Source organism: Coturnix japonica, chromosome 5 (assembly GCF_054131305.1).
Source record: "Coturnix japonica strain WE chromosome 5, WE-NBRP24, whole genome shotgun sequence".
NCBI classification, from domain to species: domain Eukaryota; kingdom Metazoa; phylum Chordata; class Aves; order Galliformes; family Phasianidae; genus Coturnix; species Coturnix japonica.
In genome coordinates, this window is record NC_140667.1 from 43669043 (window position 1) to 43685168 (window position 16126).

At 37.4% G+C, this 16126-nt stretch overlaps 1 protein-coding gene across 1 annotated transcript; it reads right to left on the bottom strand.

Annotated features, from left to right (window-relative positions):
• Positions 1 to 270: 270 nt before the first annotated feature.
• LOC107315245 (alpha-1-antitrypsin-like) lies at positions 271 to 5828 on the bottom strand. Its single transcript, XM_015865386.3, has 5 exons — positions 5715 to 5828; positions 3866 to 4535; positions 2153 to 2423; positions 1346 to 1493; positions 271 to 544 (listed from the first exon to the last, which is right to left on the bottom strand). The coding sequence occupies exons 2-5, from the start codon at positions 4521 to 4523 to the stop codon at positions 350 to 352; spliced, it is 1272 nt and encodes a 423-aa protein (XP_015720872.2). The 5' UTR covers positions 4524 to 4535; positions 5715 to 5828; the 3' UTR covers positions 271 to 349.
• Positions 5829 to 16126: the final 10298 nt, after the last annotated feature.

Here is a 16126-nt window from a genome sequence, read left to right on the forward strand (position 1 = left end):
CCTAGTTTCCTACTCATTATTCAGAAACAGTCTGCTTGCTCATTCATTATATACTGAACAGATTTTAAACTGCTTCTCTCAGCTAGATACTTAACTTTTTCAGTGATATTGTATTGGTCATTAGAAGACTGATGTATGCACTGCTTCATAATTCCATGGTGAACACATCTTGCTAGTTACTTTCTACTGGAGGAGGGAGCAAGGATGGTGATTTTAAGAGCGACCACATTCTTGTCTTAATTATTTTTAGAAAAAAAAATAAAATTACTGAAAGATTTAAAATAATTTTAATTACATCAGACTATAAATGCTTAAAGTGCTATTCAAATCAGTTAGACCTGCCACATGATCAACCATTTTTCAGTGGGTTTACAATTTTTCCTATGAAGAGGATACTTTCAGTGTATTGATCAACAATCAACAGCAAAAATGGACGGTTGAACTTTATAACAGGAGGAACAGAATGAGGAGCAAACTCTGTGCCAGTGACTGCTGCAGCCTCTGTGCCATTCTCATGAATTTTCAGCAGACCCTTGTGAATAGCCTACAAGGAAACACAGCAAGTATTACTGTACACAACAGGATGGGGGTGGAATGACTAAAATTGGCACAAAGTTAATTCACCTCCTGTCATTCACAGAAATGACTAGGAGGTCACAATCTAAGAAGGAAACTTAGTCTGAGGGAGGTGTTCTAGCAACGTCATCTCTATAAGGAGGAGCTGTTCTGTCTGTATCCCTAATACATGATGGATTAAACTTTTGTCAGTAGAAAATAAATATTCATATCATTTTTTTTTTCATTTTCAACATTTGTTTCACTAAAATCAAGATACTATAATGTTACATTTACTACTTTCTCAATGCCCATAAAATTTTATTTTATCTTTGTATTATTTGCTCTTCCCAGGGAACAGGAAGCTTTCCTGTAGCCTGATACCTCTTATGTGATTAGCACTTGCTAGTGCCTTCTATGGAAATAGTTTGAAAGTTCTTTAAAATTCTATAATCACATGCATGCATTAAAGAAAATAGGCCATTTTTTGTATTAGATATGCTCATGCAAAGCAACCCTAATATATGGAGTCTCCTTTTCTATGCTGAAACTATTTTGTTCTTGGAAAAATTTATATAAGCCTCTCAGCCTTTGTCACAACTTCAGGCTGACAGAAGGAAGCAATATTCAAGATCCAGAAATAAGCCTGAAAAAATTTAAAGTTTCTCTACAAGCTAAAATGTTTGAATTCACAGAGTATAAATCATTCTCAGAACTAAGAATTATGCTGGAACATAGCTTAAATCAAAGGAAATAAGGAATTCATAGACTTTTCTGTTGTCCAACTTACTCTTGAAACCTTCAGGTTGAACTTTCCTGTGATTCCAGACAGATCAGCCTGGTCGGAAAACACATCTGTTATACCCAGATTCATGACCATCTTCTTTAAGTCATAGGTGCCAGAAATGGATACTTTTGGAATATGCACTTCCATCCTCCTATTAATTCAAAAGAGAGTTACGGTATTTATTATAATCAAGGTATAACTTGAAGTGTCCCAATTTGCTGGTAATTTTGTGCTGAAATTTTAGTCTTCAAATATAGAAAAAATGGCAACAAAATGTGGGAAGACAGTGGTCAGGATGATGATGGGAAAATGAAGTATTAGAAAGACATTACTTAGGGCTTGTTTCCAATCTTACAAGCACCCCCTGAATAGACAACAAGCAGTGATAGTGCCAGCACCATTGTGGGTACTTTTGCATTCATTTTCTAGCCCTCAAGATATTATTTTTTATTTTTTTTTTTAATCATACCCCATTTTCTCCAAGGGATCAGGTTTCTATGTCACAGTAGTATCACTGTTAACATACTACATTTGGGAAAAGGAAGTGGAGATCTTGACTATCAACTGAAAAAGGTAAAGAAATTGAAGCTGTTTCTCAGCTCACAAATCTATTCCCTCACTACAATGCAGTGCCAGTTCAGATTGCTGCTGAAAAACCTGTGCAAACCAGTACATTGTTTAGTCTATCCATTTATACCTGTCCCATTACTTAAACCTCTACTGAACAACAAAACCTTATAACTGTAAAACTTGATTATAGTGTTTAGGCCTCAGGTTCTGACTATTGTGAAGTATCAAATTAGAATTTACCGTCTTTCAAGTGATTTTTCCCATTTAGACACTGTGTCTTTCATCAGACCATCCTCCAGCCTTTTCATTTTTCCTTCATTGGGCAGGATAAACAGTGCTGAAACATTTCCCTTGTAAGGAATCCTCACCACCTTGCATGACAGCTTCTTGTCAGAATATATGTCATAAAAGCTATCTCGAATCATCATCTTCACTTCAACCAAAGTCTTTTCATTCACATAGAAATAATCCTTGTGAGTCCCTTTCATATTGAAAGGATTTTCCCAGTAGGCTTAAAAATAAGAGAGAAAGAATACATTTGCATGCTTATTTTAAGGAGGATATGTTAAAATAGTCTAGTCTAATTTACACCAAATACATTCATATCTAAAGATTTATGCTCATAATTGAAGATCAAAGGAAATCAAAATTTATTCAAGGTCTTGTTCCCTGTCATCTCTGCTATAATATGTTCAAGTAACAATTATCCAAGATTAAACTTCAGACAGGTGTTGCAAGTCAGATAAATCAAATGAAATAACTTCATGATGTTACCTTAAATTTATTTGAAGAAAAGGAAAAATGTGAAGAAAAAGAAAATAAAAGTGCCTAACTGTGGTCGAATGAGTTAATTTACAACCACTTTGCTTGCTATGTAAGTTCCCCAGCAGACGCCTGCCTTTTTAAAGGTGATGTGTTATGCTCCTCCCATGCTTTCTCATCTGTTTCTCATCTGGTATCACTAAAGAAAAACTTCAGTGAAAGAACAACCTGAACTTTCGGGTCTGATAGTAACTACATTACAGTAAGTGGAACAGGGCTTCTAAGGCTTTAACCTTCCATCCTTGTTCAAATGACTTTTTAGTTGTATTTTGCTTATATTAAATCAAGTCATTCACTGAACAAATACATACAGTTCACTGTTTGTCATTCCAGATCTAAATGCATTTGTTTTTTAAATATTGAACAGAAATGAAATAAAATTGAAAATTAAGTAGTAGAGCATAAACACTGAAGTACTTCAACTACTTTATAAGTTTGAACTCCCATCATAATTTCTTATCATCACAACCCACTTCTAACTAGGGTACCTAGATTTAATAGAGCGCTTGAAATAAAAACTATTTTACTGAATGCCATTCTGTTTCTACCTACTGACACTTTCCTGGGTGATAAATTCAGTTTACATCCTGCATGCTGCTACGAATGGATATTACCTTTAAGAAGCTAATCATTGCTAAAGCAGCAAATTCTCAAGTCCATCCTGGCGTATATATATAATGTAATGACTGGCTGTAGAACTTTTAGAGCCCAACTTCATAGATATGCACCTATTTAATAAGCCTAGGTTGTAGGCCAATTGAAGATTTGTCATTTTTTTAATAATCTTAGGAATTTGGTTTGTTTCTTCATACAGGATATATACTGACTGCAGAGTAATTTTTGCAATAAAACAAAAGTCTGATAGAAAAATCCACAAATGCATACATGTGCTGTGCTCTGATAAGTCCTGAAGATTGCAAATAAGTAAATTTTTGTGCTTACAAGCTAGAAATATGCTTGAAAAAAAAAATCACAGATGTATTAAAAGGTTTCAAAGCATGCAAACTTGCAATGCTTCTTATAGTTTTAACACTGTCCTTCTTTCAAAAATAATTAATAAATAATCTGGGATTTGGTTTTAGTTCAAGGCAAACTTGGATACTGCAGTAGCATCTGTATAACTGAACTTACCTTTGAAATAAATATAGTTAACAAGTACCATTAAAGAGTTTGGATCGAGGTCCTCAAGTATTTGATTTATCTTCCCATGGGTTTTGTTTTTTATATGATCGTTGATCTCTTTTTTAACCTCAGTGGAATTCTGAAAGTTATTAGAAATAATTTCCCCCTTGTACAGTTTTTTCATGTTCTTCAGAAATGTTGTCAGTGGCTTCAGGTGTTTGTCCATGAACAAGGTATTTCCCATGCTCAGCTCCACCTGGCTGCCAGGACGGTTCAGCAGGAGAAGAAGATGGTGAAAGCCAAGGTGAATCTCCTCCTCCCTGTTGCTGGTGAGATTAAAGGCCAGCCCCTCCAGCAGCTGAGCCTGGGTTGTAGCTCTGGAGCCCAGGGCCAGCAGGGCAAGGGCAGCAGAGACACTGACTGGGGAGAAGAAAATATTCATGCCAGGTGCTTGGACAGTTGCTTGCCTGTAAAACCTGAAGGCAAAGTCCGTGTTGCTGGGGATTATATGCTTGCAGAAAGCAAGAGAATCTTCCTCATGAGGATGCTGCTCATGAAGGTGAGTTGCTCTGGGCTCTTCATTGTGGTGGTCAGTCTGTCTCACACTGGGTACTGCAGGGTAAAGGATGGCCAGCAGTGAGCATAGCAGGAGGATGGCCTTCATCATACTTTTCTGCTACTGTGAGGACAAAAATAAATTGTGTTGGACCATGGAGAATGGCCACGTGAACATATCATCTTTTATTTATATCTGCTGCTACCCACAAAAGTTATTAACGCTGTTAATCTCCTGACCTGCTCCTTTATTATGACACAGTTTTGAAACACTCCTGCTTTGATCTCAGATGTAACTCATATCAATTACTGCCCACTTCAGTTCTGCTTTCCTCCAGCTACACAAGTCCCTAGTTACTGGATGCTTGTGAAGAGAGTAGCATGTGATTATTAAAGGGAAACATGATTCAGAAGGAGAAAGAAAATTAAAAGGTTCATTGTTTTGTTTTTTTTTTTCATCTCACTGTAGATCCATTTTATGGTATGGTGACACATCAGAAACAACTCTTGCATCTCCTGTGTTTACCTCTAAGAACTCTCATGTTTAGCATGATATTTGTGATTGTAAGAGGCTTATGTCAAATGACTGAGCTATGTCCGTGGAAAACAAGAAAAGTTTACAACAGTCATAACATCATCTCTCTCATTCCTGATTCATTTTAACACATGAAGTGAGTAATCACAAGCAAGTTAGTGATGTTTTCCTGCTTTAGCACCTGATTATATCAGAATACATTGCTTTATTTTAAACCATCACTCAACTAATGCACATCTTCCAAACGGGTTCCTCTATTTGTCCAACCCACAATGGTGATGAGATGGTGCAGCCACTGCAGTAGGCTTGGCCTATCCTGTCTGTCTAAAATTTGTATGACTAGGGAACCCTCCTTTCAGCAAAGGTAACTTTATGTATCCTGCTTGAACCACACTGGTGTAAATAAGACACCTCATTCACTTTGGAGCTTTGGCTATCACACCACATACTTTAGAGAACTTCAGTAACTGTATCATACCAGAATGACTGCTGGAAAGTCAGAATATTTTCCCTCTCCTTAAATAAGATGATTTCTTCTAGAAACGAAATAGATATTTTGGATAAATATTCATAGCAGAGTTATACCTGTAGAGCTGCTGTAATGTATATCCATGATTTGCTATTCAGTATTTCTTGGAAATTAAATTCAGCTGTCATTTGAGTGCTTAGAAACCAAGTTTCACCTTTAAAAGCAGATGTGCTTCATGACTCACTAAATGTCACATAGCTGCATCAAAGTCTTTAAAGTAAAGATATCTGGGTACTTACATTGCATTCAGAAGGGTCCTGCTCTTGCATGGATTTTGCTCTTGTTGCTTTACTGCTGTTTTCCTCTGTTAAACATTACATGGCCTCAAATACAGATAATCTAAAAGGATAAAGCTAAATGCTGATGAAGCTAATTTTCTTGGCTGCCATATTCACGTGAACACATCCCTACTCCAATCAGAGCTAAGACCACGGGACAAAGGCAGTAGGTTGAGGAGAGTGCTATGCTCCATGAGGGTCATAAAGCAATGCCAAAGCAAGTATTAATTGGAAATGAGATTCTGTGCCAAATACAGCTTTTTTTCTCTCTGTGTTACCTGAGATGGAAACTGACCTTCCTCTGGAGCTGTACAGTTCCACCCAGCACTAAGCTCTGACATCTAAGTTCAGGGTAAGATAGCTATGGGGAATACCTCTCCTTTTCTGTGATGCTACTTGGCCTATCATGTATTTGACATTTGTGAGAGCAGTATACACACCCAATTCCTTTACATAGAAACTTCCCTTGTTTCCTGAAGATAGCATGTTTTTGCTGAAGTGCAAAAATCACACAGAATCACATTGGTTCCTAACCTTGATAGTATTGAAATTAATATGCTTTTCACACAGAAATCTCTAAAATAGTCAAGGAGCTAGCATCTGCTTGGAGGATTTTGGTATATCTCTGTAACCTCCTTTCAGGTAGTTGTAGAGAGCTACAAGGTCTCCCCTGAGCCTCCTCCAGACCAAACATTCCCAGTTCCCTCAGACACACCCCGGAAGGTTTATGCTCCAGACCCTTCACAACTTTGTTACCATTCTCTGGACACATTCCAGAGTGTCAGTGTCATTCTTGTAGTGAGGGCTCCAAAACTGAACATAGTATCAAGGTGTCACTAGTGCCAAATATAGCACTCGGTCAGGTTAAAGTTCATATGCTCGGCTTCAGCCCAATCTAGCCAGTCTAGGTCCCTGCAGGTCCTTCTACCTTCAGGAAGATTGACACTTCTTCCCATCTAGGTGTCACCTGCAGACTTACTGAGGGTGCACTCAGTCCTCTCATCCAGATCATCAATAAAGCTATTAAAGTGGATAAGCACCTATATTGACCCATGGGGAGCACCACTTGTGACTGGTTGCCAGCTGGATTTAACTTCATTCACCTCTACTTTCTGAGACTGGCCCTGCAGCCAGTTCCTTACCCAGCAAAGGATGTACCTGCCCAAGCCATAGGCTACCAGCTTCTGCAGGAAAACACTGTGAGAGACAGCATCAAAAGCTTTAATAAGGTTTAGGTAGATTAGAATCACAGCTTTTGCCTACACCAGGTGAGCAACTTAGTCATAGACAGAGATCAGATTGATGAAGCAGGATCTGCCTTTCATGAACATCTGACCATCCTCTGAGTTAGAACAGATCAAGTACAGACAAAGACAACACTGAGAAATTAGATAGGGATTGGGAAATCTAAGATACCAACAAGTGGGAACCATAATGAGGAGTTTCACGTCCTTAAGAGGTAGTGGAAAGGGATGCTGACTTACACATAGTAGAGGCACTATGGAGAACAAATATCACAGAGCACTTGTTGGATCTGGAGAAGAGCTGTAAAGGAGAGAAATGCATCCTTCTGGCACACACAAAAGTAAAATACACACAGCCTTAAATTCAGACATCTTGAGAGCCTCAGTGGATATATTTCCCAGCCCCACATCCTCTTGATACCAGGAATCAGAAATTTCCTTCACTTCAGAAGTCCCCACTTCCTAAACTCCACCTGCCCTCCAGCAGAACGTAGAGAGCTCACACTTTTGCATCTGCAGCATCTCATTTGGGCACTTTCCCAGCACTTGCTGAAGGAATAGCTGATTCTCCCTAATTAAGAGCCAGCCAGCATATAAAGCTTAGAGTAACCCTTGAGTGAAAGTAACTAATAACACTCTTTGGAAGTTGCAAGAGCCTTTAAGATACCACTACATTTGGTCCATTGCAGGGTTTTATTTCCTTCAGATGTAACCTTCAAAATGTGCCTTCACAGATACTTGTATTTAAGTTAATAACTGAACAACTGACTGCACTTATACAATTTTACTCCAAGTACCTCTGGAATAGGACACCTAGTTTCCTTTATCAGCAAGTGCTCAGCAAGTCTTGCAACCTCAGGCTACTCCCTTCTGAATGTCATATCCGCCCCCAGAACCAGTCTATATAAACATTTTCCTAGGATGTTACACAATTTTCTTGTTATTTTGGGTGCTGAAATGCTGAAACAAAAGTAAAACAATGAGACAAACAATGGCAGTGTTTCAAGGCAGTTGAATCTTATCCCTTGCCAAGAGAAAACTGGTAATTGAGTGATTGCAGAACAGGTACAGCCATCTCACTTTAGATAATCTATAGTATTTTTGTTATATATCACTGATGTACATATCAGTCATGGAAATACAGCACTTTCTATCAGCAGGTTAAGGGGACAAGACTGTCTTCATGTCCTGTCCACAGACCTGAAAGGATACAGCCAAATATCAGGTAGCTGCGCGGAAACTGCAGAGGAGATTTTAGGTTGAAGAACATAACTAGAATATATACTGAAGGTATGCATGGCTGCAGTCAGATTTTTCCAAAGGAGTCGTAGGGGCATTTGAGATTCATGATCCTTGAAGTCCCTTCCAACCTGGGCCAGTCTGTGATTCTGTGAACAGGACTAAAGGGTCTGCAAGCTCCATGCTTTAAGTAAGTCAGCTGTCTCTCAGCAGGGAAAGAGGACACACAGAAGATATACCACGTTCAGACTGGTGATGATTCTCATAAAAATTTTCCTTGCATTTCTTCAGCTCTAAAACCTCAGTTAAAAAGGATACAATCTCATTTTGTGCATTAAACCACCAAAAGCTTTGTGACCACATACAGCAGAATTTATGTATCAGAGCTCCTATGAAAGTAATGCCTCCTCTTTTATTATGCCCGCCACAGTGTCAGAAATAGGTGGTGTAGAGGCTGAACCTTCCCACCAATGTTCCATTACTTTTTGTTGCTGCAATCAGATGGCAGCAGAGGAACAAACTGACACAATGGCATCTGAGGTGGAAGGGTGGATGAAGGAAAGGTGTGTCACTGAATTCCTCCATGCAGAAAAAATGGCACCCTATCAACATTTGTGCATACCAAACAGCAGACGTGAGCACAGTGAGGTGATGGGTGGTGCATTTCAGCAGTAGCAACAGTGACATGAGAGAGCAGCCATCTTCAGAATGGCTGTCACATCACAAAATGAAGACTTATGTGAATTAGTTCATGGTGATGACTATATTGAAAAATAACATTTTGTAGCTGACAAGTTACTCTATCAAAGGGTGTTTTTGTACTCTTTGTATTTGTTGTAGTTTCCATAGAAACAAATAGGAGGCTTTACTTTTGGTATGACCTATTTTTTTTCTAGTTGTGTCTGTCACATGGAAGACAAATCTGTTACACTGGAATGACAGGAAATAAAACCTCTAAATCTATGATTAGGATGCAAAACAAAAATATCTTTAACTTAACTTCATACTTGGACTTGGCAGATGCTTGAAAGGAATGTTATGGTGCTTGATATCTGCAGGCCAAGTCATGTTTTCAACTAGGAGATCTGCTGTGGATTAAGGAGTGTAATTTCAAAAAATTAATCTTTGGAAACTATAGTTACACTGGTGGGAAGTTTTTCTAAGTAAAAGAAGTCCTATTAGTCCCAGGAATCTGTAATAACCTTCTGTTTGAATAGCAATGATTGGCTTAAAAGAAGCATTTTTACAACGGCAGCTTAAAATCATACATTAGGCACATAAGCAGAGGTTCAAGTTATGAATGCACTAAAATTTTTCCCTTTCACTTGCTTCATTTTTCTCTTCAGCACATTTCCTGATAAAAAACACATTTTTTTCCTCTATCTCTAATATAAATACAGGTCACATGTTGTTCTTATCAGATGTATCATGTTTATACATCTTTGGAAGAAAACCACCTTGATTTCTGTAATTGATATTAAAGAGAACTCAGTTCTCCTGTTTTCATCTAGCTTCAGTTGTAAGAACTGTCAAGTTTCTGCAAACAGTTACACAGTGGTTGTTCAGTAAGTCATGCCTAACAAAGTAATAAGGTTTAATTACTATCTAAATTGACAGTTCGCTGCTGGCACACTATCTGCTACTGCAGCTGGTTAGTGATAAATATGTTGGTATGAAATAATGATCAGTCCTTGAAAGTTTGTTTTTTCAAGTATTACATGACTGAATCTTGCATTTTCAAGTTGTCTTCCCATACAAACTTTACCTACTCTGACTCTCAAATTTAAAAACAGGTCTGGGTTAATGAGATTAAGATGTTCTTCATTTTACATTTGATAAGGGCTATTTTAAAGCCAAACATTGGCAATGCCTATATAATATACATACATATACATATATGTATACATATATATATATAAAATCTGGTTGTCCGGTTATGTGAAGTTTCAGTCATCCAAGAAATCACAGTCTCTATAGTCAAGCACATAATAACTCAAACCAATATCATTGTGTTAGGGTACTAAAACCCTGAGCCTAGCACAGAGCTAGGTTTCTCAAGGCAAAATTATATCTATCTGTAGAGAAAGAGTCATAGTTTTAAGACCACAATAACTTACTTAACTATCACCTCAGAAATTAGACTTTTGTTGTTCACATGTTGATTCTTGCGGCACATCATTATAATTGACATTTTCAAAATTATATTTCTAGGCCAGGTTTTCTATATTTCTGGATATGGGGAGCTTTAACTGCTATCTAAGACAGTAAAGATCTCCGCAAAGAGAGAAGATAAGAATTAAGTCCATATTCAGCAATCCTTGCTAGTGTAACCTCTGCGTATTCTCCATTAAAAAAAATGAAACAGAACTTCAAGAACATCCTGCTAAACAGTAAGCAAATTACACAAGGATCAAGAGGCAAAGATGAGATGGAGATCTCCAAAAAATGGAGATTCCGCAGCCTTTCAGGGCAGCCTCTCCCAGTACTGGACTACCTCATGATAACAGAAAAAAAGTACTCATTTAGAATTTTCCATATTGAAACTGTTCATCTTCTTTTCAGTTTCTGACAGCTTCAGCATCATTCACCTCTTTGACATTGCCCTGATATTTCTGGGCTATCATTTGTAGTGAGGATGTTGTATTCATTCAGCTTGATCTTGTTTAGTAGGAATTGAATGAAAATTGCCATGGCTCTGTTGCTCGTGTCTCTATCAGGTTATAGGTGAGGCCTTTGTGTTCCCAAATCTACATGGATAATTTGGACCCCAGGAGAGCATTGGAAAGGCAGTGAAATGTCTCAAAGGAGAGAATAAAATGCTTTGTCAGCTAACTTTGCTGTGACCCACTTGTAAAACCTATGCAGCTCAGCACTGCTGATGATAGTCACCTGGAGATAGGACAGGTTTCAAATACATTGCTGCTTTCCAGGGAAATGTCAAAGTATCTTACAGCTCTTGAGCTATGCTAGTCACTGATGTGACTAGTGAGTATGTGGGAGGGAACTTGTTTGCTGGCCGCCATTTAAAATGTAATGAGGAATAGAATTGGCAAATTGGTAAGAAAGCATAATGAAAATTAGGCACCAATCCATGTAATGCCATCAGTATTAACTGAGGTTAACTGATTCTGTTTCAGAAATACGACTGAGCTCAAAGGCCAGCATATATACAATGAGAAAAGAAAGAATTTTAAATTATGTTTTTGAAGTAATTCTTCAAGAAAGACTGGAACACCCATTAAATCCAGTGTGCCAAAAATACTTCCTCAGTTTTAGCCACAGAAATGAGATCTAAACTTTAGGCCTCAGTGGTTAGTTCAGTATTGCCAAACTCCATGAATACTGATGTGTTTAGAAAGGCTGTTTTCCCCTTAAACTTCTCTTGACCTTTCAGCATCTTTCTCCACCCAAATTCCACCTCCATCCAAAGCATACATGTCATATCCAACTTGAGTGTTCTGGAAAGAAAACAGAGCTGGAATTTCTGGGGGATCTTGGGATGAACTATTTGGGAGATCAATGTCAGTAAAAGAGAAATTATATAAGCATAGACTTCGCTGCTAAAAGCAATGGAAAGATGAGGCAAATCAGACCCTTTACACTGCTTCTTAGTCAGTTTGTTCCTTCATTTTGCTATACTGAATTAAATGAAAGTTTTTATCTGTAATGTCTTAGTTCGTATAGCAACACAGCTACAAAAAAAGGAATGTTTTTAGAAGAGAATCAAGTACTATAATTACATATGTATGTTTACCCAATTTTGATTTTGTCCTTATTTTTTCTTCATTTCTTTTTAATTCAGGAAGTGAATTATTGCACTAAGCAGACTCTACATGTTACAGCATTCAAAATCTGGCCAAAAAGTGAGTCATCTGAGATTGGAATAGCTCTGAGTTTCATTTGCAATTCATCAGACTTAAAAGAACTCAAACCCAAAATCATAAGTATGTAATACAGTAAATGCAAACAAAAATGTCACAGACATAGAAATCTTAGAAAGTGAGGCCCAAATATTTATTTCAAAACAGATATTTTCCTGGTCCATGTTCTGCAGAGGTATGACTCCCTTTTTCACTGCTGTCAACCTCACTGCCCTATAGAATGAAAATAAGAATCTACACCATTTTTAATATGGGCTGTAGCACAAATATTATCTTCAGACTCAAAAGGCGTCTCTTTACCAAGGTGTCTTCTTCTGCACTTTGTTGTGTTACTTACACTCTACACAGCATAAAGCAACCACAACCTGTAAATCAGCTGCTAAGAAAGCTCTCCCATTTTCCTTCTTTTTAATCCAAGCATCTAGTGGTTTACATGCTGTTGAAAATATTGCGAAACAAGTTTGAGAAGTATTTCTCACATTACTCATACCAAACTCATTCAGATCCACTTTAATAGGAGAAATCTTTTAAGTATCAAAACCAGCTACCCAGACAGAATGAGTGACATGAAGTATGTGTTGGAAAGCAAGCAGCCCTGATAAAGAATGCATTGCTTACGTCCATTTCTGATGGACAGTGTAAACCTACTTTTTTTCCCCACATCAAAATGGCTTATGACTGAAATTGTCCAAAACATTCATAGATTTCTAGAAGTAGAAGCACATTGCTTTTACTGGGGAAGTGAAGTAGGAAGAGCTAGAGAGATGTTCTGACACTCTCTGTGTCTGTAATCTAGAAGCAGCTCCTGGAAATCAAACTGAAATTCAAAGTCAGACATCCTGTCAATCATTGTCTTGAAGAATGCTACAGATGTAGCCTGGTGCACAGTGACAATAAAGAAAAGATGGTAATGGTACAAGAAAGGTGGTAATAAATATCCAAAAAGTTATCAACAGGAAAAACTCACCCATGTAGAAGCCTTCAGTCTGCTGGGAAGCACTGAGACAATCTCCACCAAGGAGCAACCTCCAAAAGATGCTGCCTTAGTGGTGGTCAGCCCTTAAATGAGGTCTAGAGGAGGTGGAGTCAAGCTCCACCCTTTCCGGGAGCACAGCTAAATTACTCTCACCTGCGCTCCCACAGCTGAGCTGACATTTTTCTCAGCTGATAATCAGAGTTTCAGGCTGTGATTACCAAATTGCCATACACCTGGGAAAAGGTAAAGTTCAGTATGCACAGGAGGGATATTTCAAACAAGAGTAAAACAGTGAAACACAGTAGTTCTTCAAGTGATTGTATTCATAAACGTTTTTATTGTCGCAATACAATTATCACAATACTGCAATGTCTTTATGCGTACTTTCCTAATCAAGAATTATGATATATAATAGATTAAAAACAAACAGGCAAGCAAAACCCCAACTTAAACTATACTGTACCTGAAGAAGAGAAATACAAATCTTTGCCAAAGACTTTCAGGAGTCAAATAGCCACAGACCTTCCATCTTGCCCCACAGATATTTTTTTCCTGGCCAAATGACAGAGCATACACCAGGAATCTAATAAATAGCAGAAATGTTGATTTAACATTACTTCAGTGTGAACTACATCATTTGTTTTGTTCTCCTAACAGCTACTGTTTCAGTGAAAAATCACCAGAGAGCTGAGAAATTTATTTAGTATTGCCCAGAGGTATCTGCTAGTTACTGGTTGGGTTTTATTTATTATTATGCTGAATGCATAATGAAATACATCATACCTGATACTGAGAAGTCCAAAACTCTGAGTGATGGGGCTGGGATATGACTGGCACTAACCAATTTGTGGGGATAATTTTTTTCCAGCAAAAAAGATGTTGTGGGTGTTTTGATCATTGATCAACTCTAGGACCAGTAGGCTGGCATTAAGCTGAGACTCCCATCTCATTATCATTGGGGCATCATGGCTTACTTCATAAACTTTGCTAACATTTTGCTTTGACATAGTGTCCTGAGGACGACATGGAGAAAAGAACAGTATCATACAGCACAGGAATGTAATGAGTTATCCGGTATCAAGATAATTAGTAACAAGATCTGATTAGTAAGTTCTCATTTATTAGAAAACAAATAAAAATGCAAATTGGCTGTGGTGTGATTCTGTGATATCTCCCTTTTGATGAGAATACACTGGCATCAGAACTATGTACTTCAGCTTTGTTTTTCTCCTTAAGCAGCCTCTGCCTTCTATTGTTATTGAAATACGGGTACCTATTTGTTATCGCATTTAATACAAAATCAGTAAATTTTCCAGTAGAATATACAGTTTGCTTTTCAGTGAATGACCTTTAAGGCTGTTGCCTATATTACATGCTGTTCTTCCTAGCTAATACCACACAGCATTGGGAACAAAGACCTGTGTATGGGCACTGGCTTCTGGCTGTTTAAATATGTTATTTTCCTTGTTTTCCTTCAAGCCTATTATTACTTTCTCTGCACCCACACAGGCTTCTGGCTGCTTTTTCTTCTTTTGTGATCTTTAGCACTACTCAAAATTGCTGTTGGATATATATTTTTTTCAAATTCTTTTCTATTTCCTAAGGATTAAGTGCATTCCCACCATGGATTGATCTTGGGGTGTTTTTTCTTTTTGTTGGTTTTTTTGTTTTTTTTCTTGTTTGGTTTTTTAAATCTTTTCTATTTCATTTCACTTTTGCATATAAATCTTTGCCTGTTATTACAGAACAAGAAATACATTGGCTTTTGCTTTTTAGATTGGCAATTCTTTCATGACTTTTAGCATCTAGCAAAGTAGTCTTCTCTCCCTAAAAAAATCAAAACAGAGCCATACAATCATGCACTCTAGGGATTTCTCTACAGAGAAAAGACTCCTTCATGCCATACAGTCATGATATTCACAGTCAGCAAACAAACCAATCAACAGAAATCAAGAAAAGAAGAAAATAATGACAGATTGAAAGGAGAAGCCCTCCCCTGAACAAAACATGAGCACACTGAACTTGACACCCATAAGAACAGCAGCTTTCTGATTGTTCTGTATTAACTATTTAGCACTTAAATTTGCTATATGTTGAGAAGAGTGAGAAGTTCTGGTGAGAAACATTTTCTGAACTTTATCAAATTTTATCTTTATTTTTATCATAGAGAAACAAGGCAAGACACCTGTATATGGTTCCTACTCCCATTTGAAGGTGACTACATGAACAGCAATTACATTATATTTACTGGTTACTCAGTTAATTTAGGGATGGTTTAATAATACAGAGAGTGCTAATGATAGAGGAGCTAATTTTCACCTGGCCTTATTTTACTTTTGAGACAAGGTATCTCAAGAATAAATCATGATCAAAGTTAGCTTATCTTCAGTACTTTTCTCCAGCTACATTTTCTATGGAAGCTGCCCTAATAGTTCTAGAATGCCTGATGCTAAACTCAGGATCTTAATAAGACAATAAAGTGAATGTGGACAGAGACCCATTTAAATTTCTTTAAGGATTATGAGAAAAGGAAAAATAGGTTATGCATATTTCATGATTGCATTTTTTTTCATTCAGAGTGGGGAATCTAATACTTTAATAATATATATTTACACATACTTACAACCATAGCTATCTGTGATTTCTATTTAAGCATTCCTCTTATACAGCGTGCATTCTTTGGGAAAATAACGTAGGAAAAGGTTCCACTGTATTAGAATTTTGCAAAAAGCCTCATAGTGTCTTTTCATAACTAAATGGAAGCACAAAGTTTGACTCCCACTTGCGGCTTGATTATTCTTCATCTGCTTTCAAATATGTCGGGCATCAAACTTGCCTCTCAAAGGAATCTGATTGGCAAAATATCATTTAAATTTTTTTCATGATAGCAAACAGGTATTGATCTGAGGTCCACAATGAAGAACAAACATAAAGTCTCATGGTATTTGCTTACATAGTCATTTGTCACTGCAAAGCTGGACTTCAGCATGCTGTCCTGAATTAGCCCCACAATGTGCCAAGAACTTTTAAATG